Raw genomic sequence first — 27,308 nt, forward strand, 5'->3', positions numbered from 1 at the left:
TCAGGTTTTGTTGCCCATCCAAGCGAAGGAATATATCTTTGCATGTGTGTCCCATAATAGTACAACGTTCTATCCTGCTGACCTCTATGTCTGATCCTGCTGTGGAGACCTGCCCATTTCATTAGCATGTTGGAACAGTGAGCCTCGGTTTAGAGGCAATATCCCTGTCAGCAGATTAATCTAATACCTCTCAATACAGAGACCACAGAGATACACATGCACCTTTTACAATTTTTTTAAAATGTTAAGAGGACACCCCTAAATTGAACAATATACCCTTAACCTCCTAAAACTCAAACTATTGCAAGGGATTCATTTTTATTTTCTCTTTGATATTCAGGCTAATTGGGACCTGATGAGTGTAAAAACAAAGAATTATCTTTTTACATTATGTAGTTTCTGAGAAAAATCATGTCAACATCATAAGTAGACGCCAGGCCCTTGTAGTCTAAAAAATTAACATTGTAGTCTTGACAACCCAAAATGTGATGTCCACTCACGTGGACGCCAGGTCATAGGAGGTTAATGGAGCATCACAATTTAAACAAATGGTTTTTAACATAGTTGCTTTCAGAGTTCACAGGCAAGTTTGAATTTTGCGCTTGTGTACCTTCAGTGTAGCACCACAAAGTGCCAAATTTGCCGGGTTCAACTGAGATCAAATGGATGTGAATGCAGTGTAATAAAGAGCCAAAACTAAGGTCAAGAAGATTGTCAGGGATTATTGTATCAGAAAACACTGCATTGGTCACCGAAATAACTAAAATAATATAATCTATTCATTCATTTTCTGTCCTCGTTATCTTTTCAAGGGTCGCGGGCGTGCTGGAAACTATCCCAGCCAACTACAGGGACCAGGCAGGGGGCACGCTGAATTGGTGGTCAGCCAATCGCAGGGCACAAAGAGACTGACAACTGTTCATGCTTACACTCATACCTAGTGGCAATTTAGAGGGTTCTATCAGTCTAGTATGCATGTTTTTGTGATGTGGGAGGAAACCGGAGAAACTGTTACACAAGTTAAGTGCAAGAATACTGAGGTAGAACACTTGTTTTTGTTTGGGCATCACTGTCCATTTATTGAATAAATGTATTTAAGTAATAACATTTTATTAAGTGCTTGAACTAGGAAACATCCATGCAAGATTCTTTTGAACATGTCCAGCTTTCAGCACAATCCTTTGTGCAGTTATTTCAGGATATTGCAAGGCAAGGCAGCTGCATTTTGCCAACTGGACGGGAGTGGAAGTATAGCCACCTTTTGTTTATTACCACCACAAATAACGTGTGAAAATAGTTTCAGAGGTTAGTCGATACGAGAACTGTGCAACGTGACATTGCAAAATATCGCAGATTTTTTTTTAAACACCTTGGGTATATACGCACAGATATCAAAGCCTTGGATATAACTCACATGGTTTATGTATACAGCCCATGTTGTTGGATTTATCTATAATCTAACAGTCTATAAAAGTTTTTCTCAATTGTAATTGTATTTGTTGTATTTGAAAACCAGTAACTTGCAATCCTTTTCATTCCCTCCCTAAACCCTCACTCGTATTCTGTGTTTTTAGGGCTTTTTTAGAGCTTTTTTTATCCTTTATTTTTACATTTTATTGTCTCTTAAGATTTTACTTGTTACTTTGCTTTATATATTATATTCCAAGCTTTAATGTTTTAAAACTTTACTTTCAAGACTCTACTCCGAGACTCAAGTTGTGCGAGAGGCAGTCTTTGAGCTATTAGTTTAGTTTATTTTTGGGAATTCTGGACATTATATTTTGACCCACTCAGCCATGCCTCCGCTGTCTTACACAAAGGATCAGCTGTTAGCGCTACGCAACACCTGGATTCCCCTGGACCTGGACCTCCCCGCGGAGTTAAAGAGGAAGAGAAGAGGATGCAGAGCTGGACGAAAATGTCAGGAGAGAAAGCGACGCTTCAGACCCAGCATTCCATCTATTATTATGGGGAACGTAAGATCTCTCCCCAATAAGATTGAAGAGCTAACAGCGCTGACCAAACAACAACGACAATATCGGAATATCTGCATTATGTGCTTCACGGAGACCTGGCTGAATGAACTAATTCCGGACTCTCTCGTCTCCTTGGACGGTTTTCAGCTGGTGAGGGCGGACAGAGATGCTGAGGAGAGCGGTAGGAAGAAAGGGGGGGGGACTAGCTGTTTTTATTAATAGTAGATGGTGCAGCCCCGGGCACATTACTGTGAAGGAGCGACTCTGCACTCGAGATATCGAGCTAGTAGCTGTTAGCATCAGACCGTTTTACATCCCCCGGGAGTTCTCGCACGTCATCATAATAACTGCGTATATACGTCCCTCGGCCGATGCTACAGTCGCCCGCGAGCTGCTTCACGCCACTGTGTCCCGGCTGTAAACGTCACACCCCCAGTCTCTCCTTCTTATCTCTGGTGATTTTAACCATGCTCCGTTGGCTTCTACTCTCCCCACCTTCACTCAGTATGTGAAGTGCCACACCAGGGAACAAAAAACTCTGGACCTGCTGTATGCCAACACAAAGGAGGCATACAGCTCAGTCCCCCTCCCCCCACTGGGCCGCTCAGACCACAACCTGGTCCATCTGATCCCCACCTACATCCCTATGGTGAGGAAAATAAAATCTACCACGAGGATCATACAAAGATGGACCGAGGAGACCAGCATGGTACTGAGGGACTGTTTTGAGACCACTGACTGGGAGGTGCTGTGCAATTCACATGGTAAAGACATTGACAGCTTGACCCACTGCATCACAGATTATATTAACTTCTGTGTTGAGAACATTGTACCCTCCAAGAAGGTCCGTTGTTTCTCCAACAATAAGCCGTGGGTCACCAGGGATCTAAGGGCCCTCCTGAACAAGAAGAAGAGGGCTTTTAGGTCTGGGGAGAAAGAGAGCCTGAAAATGGTCCAGAAGGAGCTGAAGAGAGAGATAAGGAAGGGAAAGACCATCTACAGGAGGAAGCTGGAGAACCAACTCCAGAGAGGCAACACCAAAGAGGTCTCGAGGAGCTTGAGGACCATTTCGGGCCATGGAGGCAACAGTGAGAGAGACCCGGAGTCCGGCGGCAGGGAGTGGGCCAATGAACTGAATCAGTTCTTTAATAGATTCAGTCCTGCCCCCACTCCCCTGACCCCCCAGACCAGAAGCAACGCTCCCCCCTCGTTCTCCTCCTCCTCTTCCTCCCCCTCTTCCACCGGTCTCTGCATTACTGTCGATCAGGTGATAAAACAGCTAGAGAAGATCGAGGCAAAGAAGGCTACCGGTCCAGACGGCCTCAGCTCCAGACTACTGAGAGTGTGCTGATCAGCTTGGTAAAGTGATTCTGCATATTTTCAACCTCAGCCTCAGTCTGCAGAAGGTCCCCACCTTGTGGAAAACTTCCTGTGTGGTCCCAGTTCCTAAGACTGCGTACCCCAGGGAGCCAAACCACTTCCGGCCGGTAGCATTAACCTCTCACCTGATCAAGACATTGGAGAGAATCATCCTCAATCACCTCAGCCCACTGATGAATGCAGAGCTGGACCCTCTGCAGTTCGCCTATCGTCCAGGCATTGGTGTGGAAGATGCTACCACCTACCTGATGCACAGGTCTCTTTCACACCTGGAGAACGCGGGAAGCACGCTGAGAATGATGTTTTTTTACCTCTCCAGTGCGTTCAACACCATTCAGCCGGTTCTACTGAGAGGGAAACTGGAAGAGGCTGGAGTAAGGAACCACCTAACCGCATGGATCATCGACTTCCTCACTGACAGACCACAATATGTGAGACTCCAGGACTGTACGTCTGATGTGGTAGCTTGCAGCACGGGGGCCCCACAAGGCACAGTGCTCTCTCCACTCCTCTTCTCCCTCTACACATCAGACTTTAAACATAATACAGACACCTGCCACCTCCAGAAGTTCTCTGACGACACCGCTATTTTTGGACGAGTGACGGACGGGAACGACCTGGAGTACAGGGGAGTCATCACAGCCTTTGTTGACTGGTGTAGGCAAAACCACCTCTACATCAACACCAGTAAGACAAAGGAAATGGTCATCGATTTTCGGAAGAATCCTCAACAGACCACTCAGGTGAACATCCAGGGTACAGACATTGAAATCGTGGAGAATTTTAAGTACCTGGGTGTTCACCTCAACAACAAACTAGACTGGTCCACAAACATAGATGCCCTGTACAAAAGGGGCCAGAGCCGCCTCTACCTACTGAGGAGCCTACGGTCCTTTGGAGTGTGCAGGACACTGCTGAGGACTTTCTACGACACTGTGGTGGCATCTACAGTGTTTTATGCAGTGCTTTGTTGGGGATGCGGGAGCACGGAGAGGGACAGGAACAGGCTGAATAAGCTGATCAGGAGGGCCAGCTCTGTTCTGGGCTGTCCTTTGGACTCTGTGGAGGAAGTGGGAGAGCGGAGGATGCTGACCAGGATGATGTCCATCATGGACAGCACCTCCCACCCCCTGTATGAGTCTGTGGAGTCCCTCCGAAGCTCCTTTAGCAATAGACTGCGGCACCCTCATTGCAGGAAGGAGCGCTTCCGCAGATCCTTCCTCCCATCAGCTGTCAGGCTCTTTAACAAAAAAATGGCTGAGTGTTAAGACCTACCGTATGTATGTATATATGTGCTAAGCAACATGCTTATTTAATTATATATTTATTCATGTATTTATTTCTTGACCTACTTATTACCTATCTATTTATGTCTAAAATGCCTTTCCTATTCCTGCATCCTCACCCTCTTGCCACTGGAACAACGAAATTTCCCGAATACGGGATGAATAAAGTTATCCAATTATAATTCCAATTATTCCCTCTATGTGTTAACCTCTTCTGGGGTCTGCTTTCTTTGGTGCTGTTCCTAATGACTGTGACTAACCTTATTTTTCACAAGAGCTCCCAGTTGGCAATGTATATTGCAGCACTATAAAAACATGCAGTGCATTCCTAAGAATTCCATGCAATCAGAATAGTCTTTATTGGCCAAATAAGCTACAAAGACAAGGGATTTCCCCCCTTTGAATAGAGCCACTCTGTTACAACAAAACAAGCCGCTACAGTTACAACATAACATAGTACAAAAAGCCATTTAGCAATGCAAGAGTCTTTATAGTGTATACGTGTTAATGTATGACATCTGTGCAAGTGATCCAGACTTGACCAAAATTACAAAATGTTCAGTAATTATTCTATTGTTATGACTTGGGAAAACGATTATCGTACTGCAATGCCAAATGAATGCGGTTGGTGGAAAATTTGCAATGATTGAAGGGAGGCCGTGGTGGAGTTGGTAGCTTGAGTTGTCCTGGACCCAGAGGGTCAGCGATTTCATTACTACCTACGACTCCCCACTTTCAGCATGCCGTTGGGCTAGGCGCTGAGCCCTAAATTTCTTCCAGTGAGTTGGTAGCGCATTGCATGGCAGAAGCCACATTCAGTGGTGTTTAAACATCTGCGTGAATGGATAAATTTGGGGCTAATGTGAAGCGCTTCAAATACACGTTAAAAGCGTGTAGATCAGGGGTCTCGAACTCAATTTACCTGGGGGCCGCTAGAGGCCGAGTCTGGGTGAGACTGGGCCGCATCAGGATTTCCACAAGAAAAGCACTGATAAAACTTTCCAACGTTATCAAATATCTTTATTTTTTAACAAAAAATAATGAATTAAATAAATTAACTTAAAGATGAATAAAAAATAAATCAATCAGTAATATAAAACCAAATAATACTAATGAGCATACAGTAGATATACACTGGCTGGCTAAGTAGAGAAAATGAATTATTTTTATTCCGTTTCAAATGTCTGTATTAACAGCTCTTTAACCTTTAACTTTCTGAACTTGAATGGAACATTGAACATGAAATATTCTGAACACGGCTTCTTTTGCCTACTCCTTGCTGCTAGAGACCTGGCAGCGCTTCTTCTCACATAGTCACATTTGGCTTGAGGGAGGAAGCAGTGGAGACCCTCAGTAGAGCTTGAAGATGCTCATCAGTAAGTCTGGACCTGTACTTGGACTTATTGAAGTTCAAGGTGGAGAAGAGCTTCTCACACAAGTATGTGCTCCCAAAAAGGCACATGGTCCGCTTGAACCTTCGGGAAAGTTCAGGGAAGCTGGGGGTCAACTCTCTCAAAAATTGCCCAAGCTTGTCTGCTTCTCCACTCACCTCCCTGAACTTGGCTTTGAGTGCAGAGTTGCACTGCAGGTCAATGAGCTCCATTTGAAGCTCAGGAGGGGCATCTTGCACATCAAAGGAGAAGGGGTCCGCAAAAATTTGAAATGTGGCTTTGTGTGTCTTGAAGTCTGCAAATCTGTGATCAAATTCCTCCTGTAGCTTCGAAATGGCCTCAACATACTTCTCACCACTGAATGGTGTGCCTGCATCCACGAGAGCCTTGCATGCTGGGAAATGGCAAAGGTTTGTCTGAGAGAGCTGGGCTTTCCATAACACAAGTTTAGTGCAGAATGCTCTCACGTTGTCATAGGCAGCACTGACAAGTTGCCCCTGGCCTTGTAACTTCTTGTTCAGTACATTAAGCTCATGTGTGATATCAACAAGAAAAGCCAAGTCCATGAGCCATTTGGGATCACTTAGCACAGGATCAATCAACTCACAAACGGCGTAGCTAGCTTTGACTGCTGCATTACTGTCTTTGGTAGCCTTCTTGAAGAGATCCTGTTGCCTCAGAAGACGTGTTTTAAGACTGGCAACCTGGTTGGCTCTCTCATCTCCCTGGTATTTTTCGTACTCCTCAGCATGTCTCATAGTACAATTTACGTTTCAAATTGTATTCCTTGTGCACCGCAACTTTTTCAGTGTAAATGAGACACGTCGGGGTGCCCCTGTGTTCAACAAAGAAATATTGCACTCCCCACTTTTCTTGAAACTGTCTGTGCTCATCACCGACCTTTCTCTTCACGGCAGGCTTTGAAAGAGACATCTCTGGGGCTCTGTAATATGTTTTTCCACTTGGAATGAGTCTCGGGTTGATCTTTCACATTCAGTCGCGCGGGTTTGTGGCGCATGTGCACTTTCGCTCTCCGTTTCAATCGCGGAGATGGCTACAGACACTGACACAGGCTGGATCACGGATCATAGCGCCTCATTCAGTTCTATGCTGAGAGCAGCGGAGGAGTGTGCGCGCCGAGCGGAGGGATCGGCCTCACGGCTTCTCCTCCGCCCAGCTGATTGGAGGAATGAATGAGTGAGTGAGCGAGGCACTGGACAGCCCGGCCGATGTCCCGCCCTCCAGAGCCGTATACCTCACCGTGATTGGTTCATTCAGCTCCGAACCAAAGTTCCCTCTAATTTTTTGTTGGTCTGAGCAGAAAGACAACCTCCCTGAGCGCACTGAGTACCAGTGTGAGCGACATCATCGGTACTCGGATGATTCGCCTAAAGACGTTTCGCCGACGGACGTTTGACAGACGTGCAGGTCGCCGAATGGACGTTCCTCCGAACGTTCATTCGGCCGAACGGAGGTTTCGCCGAAACGGGATTCGAACGCTCGCCCCGCCGGATCGTGTGTGTACAAGTTTTTCAACCTCGGCCCGCGGGCCATATACGGCCCGTTAGGATTTTTAATCCGGCCCGCCGCCGGTGTTGTCCAAATTATAGTAAAAATCAATGTTCGTCTACCATCAATGGCAGTCCGGGAATAAGCACTCTCGGGCAGGCAGATGTAGCAGAACCGAGCCGTAAAATGACAGCAATCGGGTCAAATCCATCCTAAACCAGCATTTAATGATTAAATACAAATACTGGATGATATCGCGATGGAGGCAAAAAAACGTCTATAGACGTCCATTCGCCAAACGGCTCAAAATGCTCTCAAATTCGGTCAAATCCAGCTGAAAACAGCGTTTAATGATTAAATACAAATACTAGTATTTGTATTTAATCATTAAACTAACAAACACTAGTACGACCTGTCCGTCTGTCAAACGTCCGTCGGCGAAACGTCTTTAGGCGAATCATCCGGTCACGACATCATCATTGCTCGCTATCGGCACACCAGTATCACACCTGCCACAAGCAGGTGCATGTCAATGTTCCCTCTAATTTTTCATGTAAAACATGCTGTAAAACAAGAAAAACATGAGTGGACAGAGCTACTGCCACTGGCTGCCACTTAAACGGCGCCATCATGGGGAAAGGGGTAAAAAAAAAAAAAAAAAAAAATAAAAAAAAAAAAAAAAAAAAAAAAAAAAAAAAAAAAAAAAAAAATCGATCTTTCATATTAAGACGGGGGCCGCAAATTATCGTCCCGCGGGCCGCAGTTGGCCCGCGGGCCGCAAGTTTGAGACCCCTGGTGTAGATGAAGGTGCTATTTAGCTGGCCTTATTAATAGTCAGCTTCAGGCTTAAATCAGCAAATAAGTCTCAAATCTACACGAATTCCAGATTTCGTTGAAAATTACAATATTTTATACAATGTTCTCAAGACTGACAACAATTTTTCACAGGCCTTGAAAGTATTAACTAATCCTAATCCTTGATCCATTTCAGGATGGGACAAGCACTCATATGGTTACCATGGAGATGACGGTAACTCCTTCTGCTCCTCCGGAACAGGCCAACCATACGGTCCAACATTCACAACGGGTGACGTGATTGGCTGCTGCGTTAACCTCATCAACAACACTTGCTTTTACACTAAAAATGGCATTAGTTTAGGTCAGTAAAAATGTTTCCATATGCACAGTTGAAGCCAGATATTTATATACACTGTTCAAAAGCACATTTCATTTTATGTCTGACTGTCCTAAGTCCATTCACACTAAAATTCTTTTTTCAAGTCAGTCACGATTTAGTTAAATGCCATAATAATGAGAAAGAATGTTAAGAGAATTTTGTATTATTTTCTTCAAAGACAAATGTTAACACGTGTTTTAAATTAGGGGATTAGGGTTAGTAGAATATGATTAATTTTTCACAGAATGACATAACTTGGAACATTTTGGGTACCTTTCCACAAGCTTCTAACATTACTGGCCCATTTTCTTTGACAGAACTGGTGGACCTGTGTCTGATTTGTTAGTTGCTTGCTTCGTATCATTGTTCATCTAGAAGACCTAAATGGCACTTTAAAAATAAAAAATCCTTAAGCCCCTTTTTAACCATTTTAGCTTCCTGGCTTATGTCTTAAAATCTTACCATAATATATAATGTTCTTTATTCTTGACGTCGTCTAGTCTGTGAAGAGCTCTTGTTCCTGCAGTAACAAAACAACCCCAATACATTATGCTGCCACCTTCTTGCTTTATAGTTGATATGGTGTTCATCAGATCTACAAGCTTCCTCCTTTTTGCTCCAGATATAAGACCTATTGTTCATTATGGCCAAACAGCTCCACTTTACTTTTGTCCAAACACAGGAAATGTTTCCGGATGTTAAGATATTTGTCTCAGTCTTTTTGCAAACTGTAATCTGTCTTTTTTATGTTTCTTTAGGAGTAGTGGCTTCATTCTTTGTGAGTGGCCTTTAAGGCCACGCTAATATGCTCTGCATTTAGCAGAACTTTTATTGTAAATAATGACTGCTACCAGCTTCATTTATAGCCTATTTTCAAGGTCTTGATCTTTTATTTAGGGGTGGTTTTGCAGATTAGGACCAAAACATGATTCTTTTTGGGACACATATCCTGTCATCTTTTTGAAAGTTGTGATGACTACACCATGATGTTTATGCCTGCGTATAGTTGGGTGTAACACAGCACCTTGAACCATCTGGAAATTACACCACAGATGAGCTAGAATTTTGGAGCTCCACAATTCTCTCTGCTTTCCCAGATGATTTGGTTTGATCTTTTTCCCTATTGTTTCAAACACAGTAGCAGAATGTTTGAGACATGGCCTTAAATACATACCCTGATGTGCAGTCAGTTGACTCATATGTTACCAGTTCACCTATTAGGAGTTTCCAAATCTGGACTTCCCCATGTTTTTTGGAGACATAATACTCTTTGCGTATGATAACGTTTGACCTCAAAGAAAATAGGGAAAAAAATAGGAATTTCTCTCTTATTGTTGCGGTATTTAATAAAATTAAAAAATGTGTATATTTGTATAATTTATATGTATGTTCTGGCTTCAACTGCACATAATAATACTATATAAAAATATTACTGTCATCATATTGATTGCTTGGAATCCTCGTGTATTTAAATGTTTTTTTTTCTTAATTATTTTTATCTTACAGGTGTGGCGTTCACAGACCTTCCTGTAAGTATTTTGTTGTAGCATTGCAATTTGTTCAACTTAAAGGATTTGAGTTTTACTTTGACTTAGAGACGAAAAATCTTAGAGGACCTTTTAGGCTGCCAAATCAATTACAAACAGGGCCATTAAGGTCCTGAATTTCGTTCCATTCAATGTAGCGCCCACAGTTTAACCAATGAAGTTTCTACTGAAACGACCATTTGGAGGAAGGAAAACTTGGACCCAGGTGGCGTTGTATAAAATTGGTTTGACACCAGTCATTTAGAAGGAGACAGTGCTTTAAATTGTTGAAAATGCAAAATTGTTGCCATCGAAATGGTTGAATTTTTTTAATTTAAGTGGGTTAAACTATCCCTGCAGCAATGTCTACCTAATTTAGGATTTGTCCACTTGCCTTTGCCCATTGGTATGTTTAACGTAGAAGTCAAAAAGTGTCCTCCCGCGCAGTTACCGGCGTTGCCCATCACTGCGCCACCAGCCGCTAGCAATGGGTAATGGAACAAGAAGTAATGAAGCAAGATTGTCCACGAGCTCAGGCTTTTCATTCGCAATTGCAGAAATTACCACAAAAGTTTGGTTACACTCATACTTTAACTTGCACTAATCCAAAAAAAACTGATTAGTTTAATACATGATCGTGAACCGTTACACACCTAGAAACTAGGGTTGCAAGACTGGAAAGAGTCTCCAGCCCAATCACACTGTATAACCCACCAACTTTAATAAAAGGCAACCCAAATTAAAACCTTCTGTGGGCAACAAGTAACCTACATTTATTAACCTGCCCAATGTAGTCCACTCAATCCACTCAATCTGGCTCGGTGTCCAATACAAAAGGAGCAGTGTTTATGCGCCCGAATCAAGTTTTTTGGGTCCTGCTACCTACACACTGAACATCCATACATGCAAATTTCCCCTGACAAAAAAAAGTAGCAACACTTTTTTTCCTTCAGACCATATCCGCATAAACGCAGCCTGAGAGGTACAATGATTAATAAACTAATTTATTATCATGTGAACCAATAAATACTTTAAAATACAAATATAACAGTGAATTTCTGCAATCCAACAGTAAATATTTTCAGGTTTGGTACTCCTCTTGAAAGCAGACAGATTATTAGTAGAAAGGTTTACTGTTCCTGTACATGTGACAGTAGATTGAAATTGATAGATTATGTTGGTGTATAACGCTTCCACTCTTCTTTTGACCTAGCCTAACTTGTACCCGACTGTGGGGCTTCAAACTCCAGGCGAGATTGTTGATGCAAACTTTGGACAGCAGCCATTTGTCTTCGATATTGAGGACTACATGAGTGAATGGAGAGCTAAAATCCATGGAATGATTGCTCGCTTCCCAATAGGAGAAAGGCTAGGGGATTGGCAGGCTGTCCTGCAGAAGTAAGTTTTGTACTGTGACCCCCCCTTCCCCCACACACAAGCACACACAATGATTATAAAAGTTTAGCTGTTTTTTTCCCTTTTTTTTCGTGCAACTATAGCGTATTTTCTCTTTTTAAATCCAGTATGGTGTCCAGCTACTTGGTTCATCATGGATACTATGCCACTGCCACTGCATTTGCCAGAGCTACAGAAACCATGATACAAGAAGACCAGACATCTATCAAGAACAGGCAGAGTAAGTGGATAAACCGAACGTGCACATAAACAAATTGGTTGGACTTCACAGACAATTAACTAAAGTGTTGTAATTGAACTATCGGAGCCTATCAGGTTTCAATGAAGCAATCACTTAAATTACAAGTTAGGGTGGGGATGCAGAATACATTTAATTCTACTTAATTTTTTTCTATATAAAGCATACTGTACAGTCATACTTCAACATACAAGTGCCCCGACATACGAGCAATTTGAGATACGAGTAAAATTTCGGGGAAATATTTATCTTGAGATACGAGACAAATTTTGATATACGAGCATACAGTTGGATGCGAGAGGCTGCTCATAAGAACATCTTGGGCACTGTCTTTCTGGTCGCAACTCCCTCGTGTAATGTCTCTACGAGCACTGGGCAGAGCCTTGCATTTTTTCAGTGTTTTTTTCCCGTTAGTCAGTGCGACTGGCATACATACCACTTCTCGTTGGCGAGTGGTCGTGCGTTTTCCTATTGTGAGGACATTTGTGTGCATCATTCTGGGAATATTTTGAAGGGAAAACAAAAGCAAATAACTCTCGATAGGTTGCATCTGAAAGTCAGGGTGGAGGCGGGGCAAATAGAGCCAAACCGGGAGAAGAAAGGTAAACAAAATTAGAATTAAATTTAGTGTAAGGTTAGATTAGACTTATTTTTGAATGTGTCTGCATCCTAATCCAAGTTCATTTAAATTTGTTTATGTTATGTTACGAGCGCGTTGCCATGCAACCATCCCCCCTCTGTCCCTCTCTCCCTCTCCCCTCTGTGAAATCCATCTAATTTTAGTACTATTAAACACATGTCAGTACTATTAAACAACTAGTTATTTGTTACTTTGTCAATAGGTGGCGAATTGGAACAAACAAATGTTTTTCCAATCCAATAGCCTGTTATTGGTGGTTTTTTTCAGATGGTTGGAACGAATTAATTTATTTTTTGTTCATTCCTATGGGAAACGTTCATTTGAGTTACGAGTAAATCGACATACGAGCTCAGTCCCGGAGCGGATTAAGTTCGTATCTCGAGGGACCACTATACATAGTTTTTGACTCCATGCACATTTAGCAAATAGAGATTTCCACAATAACTACGCAAGGTTAAAGCAAAGCACTAATGGCGTGGAAGTGGATACTAGACGTGCTGTAAATTGACATGCATTTGGTCACAAAGGCTTGCTGGCATGGAAGATGTATTTGTGGGGAATATTGGGACATACAATATAGGCTAAACAAAGTAACATCTATTTTCCACATACTAAAGAGCAGAGGTTGGCACTTGAGCTGCGCGTGTTTTGAGCATAGTCAGACATTTCGGAGACCTGACTGGCCCAACCTATCGTTCCTCTTTTTCAAGCCTTGTTACTGAGACCAAGCAAGTTTTTATTCCTTACAATTTTGTAGGTTTGTTAACACTCATTTCTTTGGTGTGCCAAATTGTTTATTGTAGACAATTGAGCAAAAACGATTTGACTTCAGAAACAGCCTGCAAATCTTAAGGATTGCTAACTAGTTTCTGCTTAACTGGCACAGTGCTTTATTAAAATTGAATTAGTGACCTTTTTGTTTTGAACAGGAATACAGAAGCTTGTGCTGGAAGGACGTGTGGGCGAAGCCATAGAAGCCACGCAGCAACTTTATCCCGGTCTTTTAGAACACAATCCAAACCTTCTGTTTATGTTGAAGTAAGTGTTATGTTTTAAATCTTGGTATTTATTGTTAAGTCAGTGAAATCAATGTGCACATTTTTATAGGTGTCGTCAGTTTGTGGAAATGGTGAACGGGACAGACAGCGAAGTACGCTGCTTGACCATACGTTCCCCTAAATCCCAGGGAAGTTACCCTGCTTCTCCCAACCTTAGCCCTCGGCAGGGGGCTGGAAATTCACACTTGCACACTGGAGGCATGTTTGCTTTTAAAACTTTTTTCAAAATCATCAAGAATGGGCTTAAACATCACAAAGATTAGTCAATGCATCCCCTTCCTTCCTCTAGGTGTTGACAGCCCAACATGCAGTAATGGGGTGACTCCCTCCAAAAAATCAAAGAGCCACAGCAATGTTGTTAGCAGCAACATGAAGTACCCAAGCACGTCCTCCTCTGCCTCCTCATCCACCTCCTCTTCTCCTTCATCTATCAACTACTCTGAGTCTAATTCTTCTGACTCCACCAAGAGCCAGCCACACAGTAATAACAGCAACCAAGAAACCAGGTAGGGATAGCATGGTTTGATCTAGTGTCAAGTAACTCTTATTCTTACACCATAATCTACATCAGTGTTTCCCAACCACTGTACCACGGCACACTGGTGTGCTGTGAGCAATGGTCAGGTGTGGCGCGAGAAATTGCAAAAATTCAAACAATGTAATATTCAGAAAGAAAAATTAATATGAATATAACGAGATTAAAATTGAACTATTACAAGGTTAAAATCAAAATATGATGAACGTTAAATTACTATTACAAGATTCAAATTGTGTAACAGTCATTAGGTTGCTTATTTTTCTCTTAACATGAATCGGAAGTTGTTTGGTTTCTGAGGCATCAACTTTTGGCAACGTAAAGTCTGTGTGAGCAAAACATTTTTATTTGCGTAATATTAGGAGATTTAAGTAATATTTGGAGAAAAGTCATAAAATTATCTGATTAAAAACATTACATGACTTATTTTTGCATCACTCGTACCGGAAGTTGTTCAGGTTCCGCAAACATCAACTTTTGGTGACATTAGGTCAGTGTGAAAAATTTGATTTTAGGATCATTTTGGAGGTTTATGCGATTCCTGCTGATAAAACTTTGATCAGAATGACTATTCTTATTACAGGCGACATCATTTTAAATTAAAAGATTTTCAGATGGTGGTGTCCCTTGAGATTGTTTTCAATGCAAAAAGTGTGCCGCAGCTCAAAAAAGGTTGGGAAACACTGATCTACATAATTGAGGTATTAGGATCTGACAGGCAGCTCGGCCTGCATACCCCATGTACTTTGTGATGTTCATACTATCTTAATCGTGCAGAACTTGGAATACCAGCTTCCACCAGCCTAGCTGTGTGGTTGTTTGATATTAATTTATTAATCCTTCATCTAAATCAATTTTATAATGGGTCACCTTATGCAGGAAAATAGCCTTTGGAGAAGCACACTTTACCCTAAATTGCCCAAAAAAGGGCCTGGCAGCAACATAACCTACTGCTTTATGAATGACTTGATATGAGCTATTATGCTCTTTGCATGGTGTAATGGTAATTGATAAAAGGGCTTTTATTAAGTCCTTACAGTTAACCATCGGCTAGCTATACAGGACTCATTCAGGACATTTTTTTAATCTATGCCTCAGTGCACAAAGAAAAAATGATATACCGATGGATACATTTTCAGACTTAAACCTCTTCACGACTACTCATTATTGGGGTTGATCCATGAATCTCTACAAGCGCTTATTCTCTTGGATTTTGGCCTTGCAATGTAGACCGACCGACCAGCATGTGTGATATGAAAGCGCTCTAAGCAATCAAGAGGAGAGCCACAATGCTTGTAACAGGCTTGAGTGACATGTCCTATTTAAAACAGACTGAAAGTACTTAATGCAGCTTAAATCCACTCAAAATTCCACCCATGTGTTAGGATTCATTTGTTTTCATACAACTAACTCCTGGCAAAAGCAATGCAATCAATCACTTGTCTTGGAGCAGCAGTAGGGAACCTATGGCTCGTTTGATGTGTGCATATGGCTCTCTGCTAACCTGAAAGCTAAATTGTGGAACCCGGTGGTGAGAGAGCTGAGTCACTAACGCACCATTAAGAGCGTCACGTCGGCACCATGGTACCGACACAACGTCATGTGGTGCTTTTTAAATGAGACCTTTCAGCATTTATACTTTTATTGATTAGTAACAGCATAACAATGTTATGTCAAAAGCATTCTGAGACTTTTTGTACTTTAAAAGATGTGAAATGACTAAAAAAGGCACACATTTTCATATATTTTGACTTTTATTTTGGTTCTCAAGGAATAATGTTTAAAAATATGAATTGTTTATGGCTCTCTATGTCAAAAATGTTCCCGATCCGTGTCTTAGAGGATACTACAGTAGTGGCCCAGGTTCAATTCCCTCTTATGGGTTTAGTCCAAAAGGGTATGAGACGTTTTATGCCAAATCTAACACGCTAATCAACCGTTTTTCCCGTGGTGACCTCTGAAGGAATAAGTCAAAAGGGATGGAAGGCTAGATGAAGGGACAGATCGATCATTCTGCGGGGATGTTTATTAAGTTTTTTAATTCTGTAGAAAAAAATCACGCATTAAACTCAATCAAACAGCAATGTCCTAGCTTTAGGAAACACTAATAGGTAGTTTTTAGTGATTACTTCTTTAGACCAGGCAATGGGAAAAACGATGGAATCGCTCAATTTTGAGGAAGAAATTAATGGAACCAGCCTATAAAATGTAATTCTGAAAGCTAACAAATGCATCAAATTTTATTAGCTCGTTAGTCCACAGTTAAAAAGGAGTGATTAGTTTGGTCTGTTTTGTTTCACCAAGTTGACAGTCTTGAATCATGGCTCCAGTGCTCTCAATTGAAACAAAGGAGAAGATTGTCAAATTTCATAAATATCAATCATGGACAGTGTTACAAAATATGTTGGTTTTTAACTGCCATTCAAATCTGAACAAAATACTAACCATATGGACAAGGCAAGTACGGACATAACATACATGCATAAATGTTATAAGTAAAAAAAATACTTTATCAATCCCCTGGAGGGGAAAGTTAAAAGTCCAGCAGCCATACAGTCACAGAAATACACATTAAGTTCAAGAACAAGCCGTTAACAGAAGAAATAAAAGATAATGAATAAAATGGGCAAAAATGCTGACTACGGTGTTGTGAAGTTTTATCGCAGAAAACACATGATTGCCACAATCATTCTGTTTTGCACCGCAAAGAGAGTGGAACTGTCACTGTGATTGCTCCTCTGAGTGAGATAAGTGGAAGGGGATGCCTGATGTTGTTCAGGATGGCCTGCTTAGGAATCTTCGTGCGCCTCTCCTCCACCACTCCACAGCCATTACTTGACTCTCTGGGTCACGCTGTACCCGACAATAGACCACAAAAAAATGTACATGTTCCTGCTCACATCATAAGCCCGATGTATCCTACTGAAATGGAGCCGGCTGACAACTTTCTGCTGAATTAATGTCGACATGGACCCCATATACAGTGGTACCTCGAGATACGAGCTTAATTCGTTCCGGGACTGAGCTTGTATGTCAATATTCTCGTAACACGAACGTTTCCCATTGAAATGAACTAAAAACCAATTAATTCGTTCCAACCGTCTGAAAAAACACCAAAAACAGGATATTGGATTGGAAAAAATGTTTTATTTCTTCTAATTCGCCATCTATTAACAAAGTAACACATAACTAGTGGTTTAATATTACTAAAATGTGTTTAATAGAACTAAAATTAGACAGATTTTGCAGAGGGTAGAGAGAGGGACAGAGAGAAGGGGGGGGGGGACTTTCCACGGCAACGCACTCGTAACAGAACAAACAAATTTAAATGAACTTGGATTGATATATACAGACACTCAAACGTACGTTTAATGTAACTTTACACAAAACTGAATTCTAATTTTGTTTTAATTTGTTTTACATTTGTTCTCCGGGTTGACACCACCCGGACTTTCAGCGGGAGGTGTTAAAAGGAACGCATCAAGGGTTGTTTGTTTTTGCCTTCCCTTCAAAATATTTCGAAAATGACGCACACAAATGTCCTCACAATACGATAAGGCGCGACCACTTGCCAGCTTGTCAGGGTGCCTCTTTTCTACAAAATCAGAAAACTCTTGCCACTTCGCTAGCATATCTTTGATATCCTTTGTAGCCAGGCGGTCCCCCTCTTCCAGCTCCTCGCTACTGAGTTCCCGCAACACCTCCAAATGTTCACTCTCCTGGAGCTGGATTAAATCCTGTGTCATCAATTCTTCGTGGTGCTCGGCGATTAGGTCATTCACATCTGCCTCGTTAACCTCCAGCCCCAAGGAATTTCCAAGTGACACGATATCATCCATGACAACGAGCAAGCTCTGTGACACGTACTCCACTCTCATATTTTTCAATTATTTCGCGCTTAATATTGATTGTCAACGTTCGCTTTTTCTTTGCACTACTCTTCATTCCACCTGTTTGCTTTGTATCCATTGTTGTTCGTTTTGTATTATTAATTGACTAACGGGGGAAAAACACGGGAAAATGTAACGCTCCGCCCAGTGCTCGTAGATATCTGTTATACACGAAAGAGATGCGGCAAAAAAGACAGTGCGCTACAATGATAAACAGCCTCTCATGTCTTGGCCACCTGGCTTTCTCGTACAGACGCTCCCCTACTTACGAACGAGTTAGGTTCCGAGCGATTGTTCATAAGTTGAATTTGTTTGTAAGTTGATTCAGTGCTATATTTTGTATTATAATTTATGTTTAAGGCCTATATAAGTATATTGAAGGTTTATATAAGTGCATTTGTATGTTTAAGGCTTGTATAAGTAACACGCATTGGTTTGTACTGAAAAAACATTTAATAAAATGAAGAGAATACATACAGTACTGTATACATACATTAGAGAGAGATTTACTAGAAACTGACCGAAATAAGCTATCTAATGACGATTACAGTTTTCTTTTTTCATCATAAATGATGCGGTAGCACTGTATGGCATCATTCAATTGATTTGCAAACTTTGTGCAACGTTCAATATTTGGGTCCTGCTGCTCGATCTTTATGTTTATAAATGGTACTGACTGTCGAACGATTCAAGTTGTATGCCCGTGCAACGCGCATCAAGCTTCGTTATTATTGCCACTCATTTCAAATAAAATGGCTTGCCTCTTCCTTGCATCTCCCTCAATAGAAGCCTTTCGCTTTTTACCAACCATATTCAATCATGGATGCATGAGATATTTAATGATACAAATGAAAAAGGTTCTTTGCGCACTGGAGACACGTTCACGCACTTCCGCATTGCAACGAAGTGGGCAGAAGAAGGTAGATGCTGGGTGAGCTGAGCTCTCACAGCGCCAGGCGTCGGTATTAGCGGCGGAAAGAAGTACTACAGGGAAAAAATACAAAATCGAACTTACGAACATTTTTCGACATAAACGCAATTTGCAGACATGTTCGTATGTACCGTTGTTCGTAAGTCGTATGTTCGTAAGTAGGGGAGCGTCTGTATCTAGAAATTTTACTCGTATCTCGAAATGCTCGTATGTCGAGGTGCTCGTATGTCAAGGTACCACTGTATGTTTCAACTCCTATGATCATCTCTCCACCGCTGGTAATTGGTTGACAATTGGATTTCTTGCTAAAATCAATGATCAATTCCTTGGGCTTTGAGGTGTTCAAATTTTGACCATTCTTCCTACTCCACTCTACAAAGTGCATGACTCCCCAGTTATTTTGCTTGTACTTCTCTTAAACCATACCTCGCCAGCCGTATCTTCAGTGTCTTTCAAGATATGCAATGTTATAGATCGATCTGTAGGTATAGTCAGCCTGTGCAGTGTGAGAAGAGAATAGGTGACTATACTGACGCCCAGCAGTAAACCACCTGTGTTTATGTTTGGATCTAGTGACAGTGAGATGGAGATCGAAGCAGAGCACTACACTAATGGGGTTGTTGAGGGCTCTTCTGCTCGTATCATGAATGGCACATATAAACACGAAGAGATACTTCAGCCGGATGACAACAGCATTGGTAATGGTGTCACAGGTAAGCACGCACGTGCACGCACACAAATACACACACACACACACATATGTATATATATATATATATATATATATATATATATATATATATATATATATATATATACACACATACATATATATACATATATATATATGTATATATATATACACACATATATATGTGTATATATGTAATGTTTTTTTGTGATCAATGCTCTCTTTTGAAAAAAATATTGAAATGTTTCATTCCTATTGCGTTCAAGTTTCATTTGCATAGCGTCCCAATGGTTTTGTAATCCGATTTTTAAATTACAGCTTCTTATGTTCTGTTGCAAATTCCTCGTCTTCCTAGTTTTCATGGTAAACAGTCATTATGTTTGGTTGTCTGTCACCAGGAGAAGAAAGTTATAGAAATGGCCGACAACTTTGTGGAGGCAACCAGGCAGCAACAGAACGGATGATTCAATTTGGACGGGAGCTGCAAGCACTAAATGAAAAGCTGTGCCGCGAGTACGGCAAGAACACGACACACAAGAAGATGTTACAGGTAAGTGTATGGGCACATCATTTTTCCTACAGACCTTCTCTTGCCTTCGTTAATTACTATGCTAAATCTATGCCTTAATGATTTTCCCTCTTGGCTTTTTGTTACATTAAATTCTGGTTTTGTGCTGCTGTAATGAAATCTTTTAATTTATACATACAAAATGAGATGCTATTATTTTTTCCACATGGATGATTTTTTTGTAATTTTGTGAGTTAGGTAATCGAGTGCTTGCACTTTTCTCAATTTCTTCATTTTTTTCGCCCCTTGTGGTCAAAATGGCAGCCAGTGAGTTAACAATCATCCCTAAATTGGCAAAAAACAACAACACGAAGTAACCTGGAAATGCCCCCAAATCATCAGAAAGCACCCAATGTACAGGAAGTAGCCCAGAAATTCCCCAGAAACCAATAGGAAATGATCCACAATTTACAAATGACCTGTAAGTAACCTAAATTGAAGGAAGTGAAGTAAAATTAACTCATTGTCAGGCACTGACAACAATACATTTCCAAATCACTTAAACGGCCTGTGAATGTGCATTTTTCAGTGGCATTGACAGACAGTGTTAGACATCCAATCAATCCATTTTGACTGGGATGAGCGACTGAAGGAATGTTCATTAGCCGTTCCCAGTCAAAATGGATTGGAAGCACTGTTCCCTCTAAGCTGCGCGCGTGCGCAATTGCGCACTACTCTCGTCTCCTCTGCGCAGCAGCAATCCTATGGCGCGCAGTAAAAAAAAAAACGGATTTTTTTTTTTATTTATTTTTTTTTTTTATTTTTATTTTTTATTTTTTTTTTTTTTATTTTTTTTTTTTTTACCCCTTTCTTCATGATGGCGCCGTTTAAGCAGCAGCCAGTGGCAGTAGCTCTGTCCACTTATGTTTTTCGTGTTTTACAGCATGTTTTACATGAAAAATTAGAGGGAACATTGACATGCACCTGCTTGTGGCAGGTGTGATACTGGTGTGCCCATAGCGAGCAATGATGATGTCGTGACCGGATGATTCGCCTAAAGACGTTTTGCCGACGGACGTTTGACAGACGGACAGGTCTCCGAATGAACGTTCGTTCAAACAGCGTTTAATGATTAAATACAAATACTAGTATTTGTATTTAATCATTAAACGCTGTTTTCAGCTGGATTTGACCGAATTTGAGAGCATTTTAAGCCGTTTGGCGAATGGACGTATATGGACATTTTTTTGCCTCCATCGCGACATCATCGCGACATTTTACCGAGGAATTCACTTCCCTGGGCTCGGTTCTAATGTCCAAAGAGCTCCAGTATTTGTATTTAATCATTAAATGCTGTTTTAGGATGGATTTGACCCGATTGCTGTCATTTTACGGCTCGGTTCTGCTACATCTGCCCTCCCAAGAGTGTTTATTCCCGGGCTGCCATTGATGGTAGACTAACATTGATTTTTACTATAATTTGGACAACACCGGCGGCGGGCCGGATTAAAAATCCTAACGGGCCGTATATGGCCCGCGGGCCGAGGTTGAAAAACTTGTACACACGATCCGGGGGCGGGGCGAGCGCGCGAATCCCGTTTCGGCGAAACCTCCGTTCGGCCGAATGAACGTTCGGCGGAACGTCCATTCGGCGACCTGCCCGTCTGTCAAACGTCCGTCGGCGAAACGTCTTTAGGCGAATCATCCGAGTACCGATGATGTCGCTCACACTGGTACTCAGTGCGCTCAGGGAGGTTGACTTTCTGCTCAGACCAACGAAAAATTAGAGGGAACATTGATTGGAAGTCTAGCGGTGTCAATGATGGCCATTAAGTGAAGTTTTTGGGTCATCTACTTAAATAAAAGAACTGATACACAGAGTTGCAAAAACATCTACTTAAATAAAATTCCTAGGACGTAGAGAAATTACTCATGTAAAGATACAGGTGTAAAAATCTATTCAAAGTTTGAGTAGGGCGGCCCGGTGGGGCGAGTGGTTAGCACGTCGGCCTCACAGCTCTGGGGTCCTGGGTTCAAATCCAGGTCACGTCCACCTGTGTGGAGTTTGCATGTTCTCCCCGGGCCTGCGTGGGTTTCCTCCGGGTACTCCGGTTTCCTCCCACATTCCAAAAACATGCATGGTAGGCTGATTGGACACTCTAAATTGCCCCTAGGTATAGGTGTGAGTGTGCAATATTGTCCGTCTCCTTGTACCCTGCGATCGGCTGGCCACCGATTGATTCAGGGTGTCCCCTGCCTCTGGCCCTGAGACAGCTGGGATTGGCTCCAGCACCCCCTGCGACCCCTAATGAGGATAAGGCGGTTCAGAAAATGAGATGAGATGAAGTATGAGTAGCTAATTTAAAATGTACCCATTGTAAATTTTAGTTTAAAAAACTTTTCTGTGTGTGCAAGTTAAAAAACACAGTTTTTCTTCCAAATTAGAGTTTTGTATTACTAGTAACTACTTACAATATGGCGGCCCTGTGGGCGGTTACAGCAGCAGTTGGCCAATGGACAATGTTATTTCAAACACCTTAATTTCTGGCTTATTTGATCATTTATTTTTCACACTTTTGTTTGTGCTGCCCTCAAGTGCGCAAGATTTTGATACATATAAATGATGGAGCCGGGAAGTTTTTTTCCCCTTTTAAAAAAATGAAGTGGATATTTTACCTTTGATAAGATTGTCTGTGCTGCATAACAGTATTGTTGCGGTTATCCCTTGTGCTTAGGATGCATTCAGCCTCTTAGCGTACTCCGATCCATGGAACTGCCCTGTTGGTCAGCAGTTAGACCCCACACAGAGAGAGTCTCTCTGCTCTGCACTCAACAGCGCCATACTCGGTAATACAAGAACACACACACACACTTACACTGAAAGATGCTTAATTTCTCTTCATCTGTCTCTGTGCGTGCCCCTAGGGAATATTAGATTGAACGTCTGCTGCCATCAATGACAGCCAATGAGTTAAGATACACGTGTGCGGTCGATTGGTCGCCGGTCTTTTGGTCACCGGTCTTTTGGTCGCGGTCTTTAGATCGCCCGGAAGTTTGGTCGTCCTCTTTTGGGTCGCTGGTCTTTTTTGTCGAGCTCTTTTTTGTCGCCTGATCGGCTGCTGCCATCTACTGTCAATTTATTAAATAGCAGATGGTGTTTTTATTGAAGCAGTCCAATGAACCTTCAGTCTCTCTGGGAGAACTTGCAATGTTGAAATACTTTAGATTAGATGGTCATTTTTATCAAACAAATAAAAGTATTAGTATACTTTTAGTTAGACAGTATTTAGATCGTTTCAACAGTATTTAGACTCTAAATACTGTTGAAACGATCTAAATACTGTTGAAACGATCTAAATATCTAATATCAAAATATCAATAAGAGCACTCATTTAACACATCCGCTGCTGCCATCGACTGTCATAAGCGTCCAATGAACCTTCATTCTCTCTGGGAGAATCTCTCTTAAGGTAGAAAAAATGGTTAAGAATGCCCAGAAAAGTGTTCCAAAAGCGGAGTAATAGTTTTTAAAACAGCATTTAATGATTAAATACAAATACTGGAGCTTTTCAGACATTAATTGGGGGTGATTTTCCTGGGGGAAAGACAGCTATAAACCTCGGTGCGACCAAATGCGACGACCATTTGCGAAAGGGCCTACATTTCACTAAAACGGGGTAAAATACGCACTTATTGATGAAATACAAATACCGGAGCTTATCAGACATGACTACCGGGCTCTGGGGGTGATTTTCCCAGGGGAAAGACAGCGATAAAAGTCGTCGCGACCAAATGCGACGATATGCGACCATTCGCAAAAGTGCCAAAAATGCACTAAAATGCGGTAAAATCAGCACTTAGTGAGTGATAAAATACAAATACTGGAGCAAAAATGACAGTCGATGGCAGCAGCTGATGTGTTAAATGAGTGCTCTTATTTCTCCCAGAGAGAATGAAGGTTCATTGGACGCCTATGACAGTCAATGGCAGGAGCCGATGTGTTAAATGAGTGCTCTTATTGATATTTGATATTAGATATTTAGATCGTTTCAACAGTATTTAGAGTCTAAATACTGGTGAAACGATCTAAATACTGTCTAACTAAAAGTATACTAATAATTTTATTTGTTTGATAAAAATGACCATCTAATCTAAAGTATTTCAACATTGCAAGTTCTCCCAGAGAGAATGAAGGTTCATTGGACTGCTTCAATAAAAACACCATCTGCTATTTAATAAATTGACAGTAGATGGCAGTAGCCGATCAGGCGACCAAAAGACCGGCGACAAAAAAGACCGGTGACCCAAAAGACGACGACCAAACTTCTGGGCGACCTAAAGACCGCAACTAAAAGACCGGTGACCAAAAGACCGGCGACCAATCGACCGTGTACCAAGATACATGAGGTTACAAGAGATGTATTTAAAAAAAATCAACTGAATATAATTACAATTTCCTAAGCAAACCGCATATGTGCCACACTGTTATTATTATCCCGCAGTTATTAAAATTTTGTTTTACATTTTATGTTTTTAATTAAATTTATTGTACTCACAATTCTTATTTTTTATTATTTGTGGGTTATTTATTTAAAAAAAATATTTGTTACTATTTAAGTAATCGCATTATTAAAATAAATTACCTTTTTTCTCCCTCAAAATTATCTATTTATTTATTTTTTATTGCAAAATACAACTGGGAAACAGCAAAGCTTTAACTGGATGTCAAAAGGGGGCCACAAATTATTGCCTCGTGGGCTGCAATTGGCCCCCGGGTCGGTAGTTTGGGACTCCTGGTCCTATATAATGTAAGAAAAACATTTAAGGAAAAAATCATTATCATTGTAATAAAGGGTTTCATTTCAGATGATGATTTTTGACTTGAATTCATTCTCATTTGTCTAGAGTCCCAAAATCTCCCTAAGCAGCCTCCTCTGGTCTTAGCACTGGGCCAGGCTACTGAGTGTGTACAGCTTATGGCCCGCGTCAGGTCTGGGTCTTGCTCTTTTGCCAGAGTGGACAACTTTTTGCTTTAGCCCTTCTGTAGGTAGGTATGGACAAGACAATCAATACAAGTATATATGGTTTTTTTTTTTCGATAATACATATAATAGCAAATTGTTGCTCCCATGTTGTCTTCCCACAGGTTTACATCAAGTTGCACTGAGGGGAAAAAGAAAGAGAGGGGGCGATCAACAGGTGTTTATCTTGGCTGCGGAGAAGAAAGCATGCGTGTGATTAGTGGATTTGGCCGCCTGTCAGCGGCGGAAACGACGGCCCGCTCAGAAAAAGCAGAGAGAAGAGTAGGAAAGAAAGCTTCCTTTTTAATTTAGTATTATCAAATAAATGTGTGATGCTATTTAAATATTAATTATACTTCTGTTTATCTAGCCTTTTTTCACATTCTAGTGCTCATCTCCTATGAACACAAGTTTTCTTTTTTTTTCTTTTCATTGGTGGATTTCAATCCACTACAATAGGTTTTCTACATATTTTTGAGCTATACCATATCTTGTGCCACACTGCCCACAACCCAGTTACCATGGTGACCTTCACAATATTTGGTCGTTATTTCAAGTACCCCCAGAATAATATGTCAGACAAGTATCCTTTTCACAGTGCAGTGCAAATCTGAACACTCTTTGCCAGTAGCGCCAAATAAAAGCGTGAATTGATTGATCGCTCTTTGATGTTTCTCAAAGGTCCAGATGATGGTGAAAACACTGACCTGAGAATGATATTATATTCAAGCCATGTCAATTCTAGAGCAGCAGTTTACCAAGGGACAGTGTTATTTCAAACATTTATATTAGTTTTGTGCTTTTTTTTTCATGCACATCTCATCCAGACTGATGACAAAGATTAAAGAAAAAAAGTCATCTTAAACTGCTTCACTGAGGAAATTTCAAATATTACCATTATACTAGCCTTAGTCAAAAAATGTGGTGTGAAGCGACACTTATTAATTTGAAAAAGCTTTCTTTTTCCAGTACCCATCTGCCCAAAATCCATTTATTGACAACTCAGTTTCTTATTGTATAGCAGCAGTTGCATTTATTTGATTCAGTTGACAAAGTCTGGCAATTTAAGTTGTCATCTATAACCAATGTATTAATCCTTCAACAGTGTTGTGATCATTTTTACACTTTAAGTCACACTTGGCAAAAAAAAAATGAATAAGTGCAGATGGAAGCGTGGCTGAAAGAAATACATTTTATATTTACTATTGAATACATATAGTTTTTTAATCTTAAAATTCTTCATCTTGGGGGTGCTCTGTTTTCATTTCATTCAAAATGGAAGTATAATTGAACTTGATGTTTGTTTATTATAGTAATATCAGCATTCTCAACAACAACATGGAGCATTTTCCTGATTTTCTGGATTTGACTGTGAATTCGACATGAAACAGGACAATTAGAGTATGTAATCAAAAACATGATTTCAGGTTTAATTTTGCTTGGTCCAACGTGTTTGATGATAAAATTATCAAGATTAAGTCTGCTTCTGAGCTTTAATATACGCTTGTTACACAAATATAACTTGTGGTTCATCCATAAAAGGGAGCATGGGCCACAATGTTGCTGAAGGTTAATGCCAGGTCTTCCTCGATCCCCGCCTAGACATGACTGATTGGACGCAATTTTTTTGTTGGGCCTTTGTCAAAAAAACAGTGCACAATTGACTCCTATTGTGATAATTTCTTGTTTTATGTTTTAGCATAACATTAATAAAGTAACCCCTCTCCCACCCCTTTTTCTTTAAGTTTAAAGAATTACTGTCTCCTTAGCATGACTTTGAAAATCTATTAAAAAGGAAAAAAAAGTTTAATTGGAAAAAGATGTACTGGAAATGTGTTAAAATAAATATTGTATTCTGTTTTGAAAGAATTATTTTTATTAAAATACACCCATGAGCATATGACGGAGTTGACTTTTTGTATTTTGCTTTTGCAGGTAGGACCTAGTACAGTACATGTGATTCTTTAAAAAAAATGAATTGTTAACACTATTCTCCTTTCCATAGAGCCAGCTGAATCCCACTGTCGGACACAAGAGGGCAGCATTGAATTGATTAAAACAGTACATTTCCAGCGTCCAAATCATTCACCACCGTGCTGCCTGCATATTTGAATGTAATGATAAATTTACATTTT

At 40.9% G+C, this 27,308-nt stretch overlaps 1 protein-coding gene across 1 annotated transcript in view; it reads left to right on the forward strand.

Moving 5' to 3' along the window:
* Nucleotides 1-27,073, forward strand: part of ranbp10 (RAN binding protein 10) — a 39,682-nt gene extending 12,609 nt beyond the window's left edge. The window contains exons 4-15 of the mRNA XM_077596185.1: nucleotides 8,534-8,701; nucleotides 10,226-10,248; nucleotides 11,459-11,643; nucleotides 11,769-11,881; nucleotides 13,469-13,577; nucleotides 13,647-13,795; nucleotides 13,887-14,103; nucleotides 19,527-19,666; nucleotides 20,043-20,194; nucleotides 22,888-22,999; nucleotides 25,058-25,199; nucleotides 25,299-27,073. Coding sequence (XP_077452311.1) covers nucleotides 8,534-8,701; nucleotides 10,226-10,248; nucleotides 11,459-11,643; nucleotides 11,769-11,881; nucleotides 13,469-13,577; nucleotides 13,647-13,795; nucleotides 13,887-14,103; nucleotides 19,527-19,666; nucleotides 20,043-20,194; nucleotides 22,888-22,999; nucleotides 25,058-25,188 — 1,499 coding nt within the window. The 3' untranslated portion in view covers nucleotides 25,189-25,199; nucleotides 25,299-27,073. The remainder of the gene's footprint in view (nucleotides 1-8,533; nucleotides 8,702-10,225; nucleotides 10,249-11,458; nucleotides 11,644-11,768; nucleotides 11,882-13,468; nucleotides 13,578-13,646; nucleotides 13,796-13,886; nucleotides 14,104-19,526; nucleotides 19,667-20,042; nucleotides 20,195-22,887; nucleotides 23,000-25,057; nucleotides 25,200-25,298) is intronic.
* Nucleotides 27,074-27,308: the final 235 nt, after the last annotated feature.

This window comes from Stigmatopora argus, chromosome 3, assembly GCF_051989625.1.
Source record: "Stigmatopora argus isolate UIUO_Sarg chromosome 3, RoL_Sarg_1.0, whole genome shotgun sequence".
NCBI classification, from domain to species: Eukaryota; Metazoa; Chordata; class Actinopteri; order Syngnathiformes; family Syngnathidae; genus Stigmatopora; species Stigmatopora argus.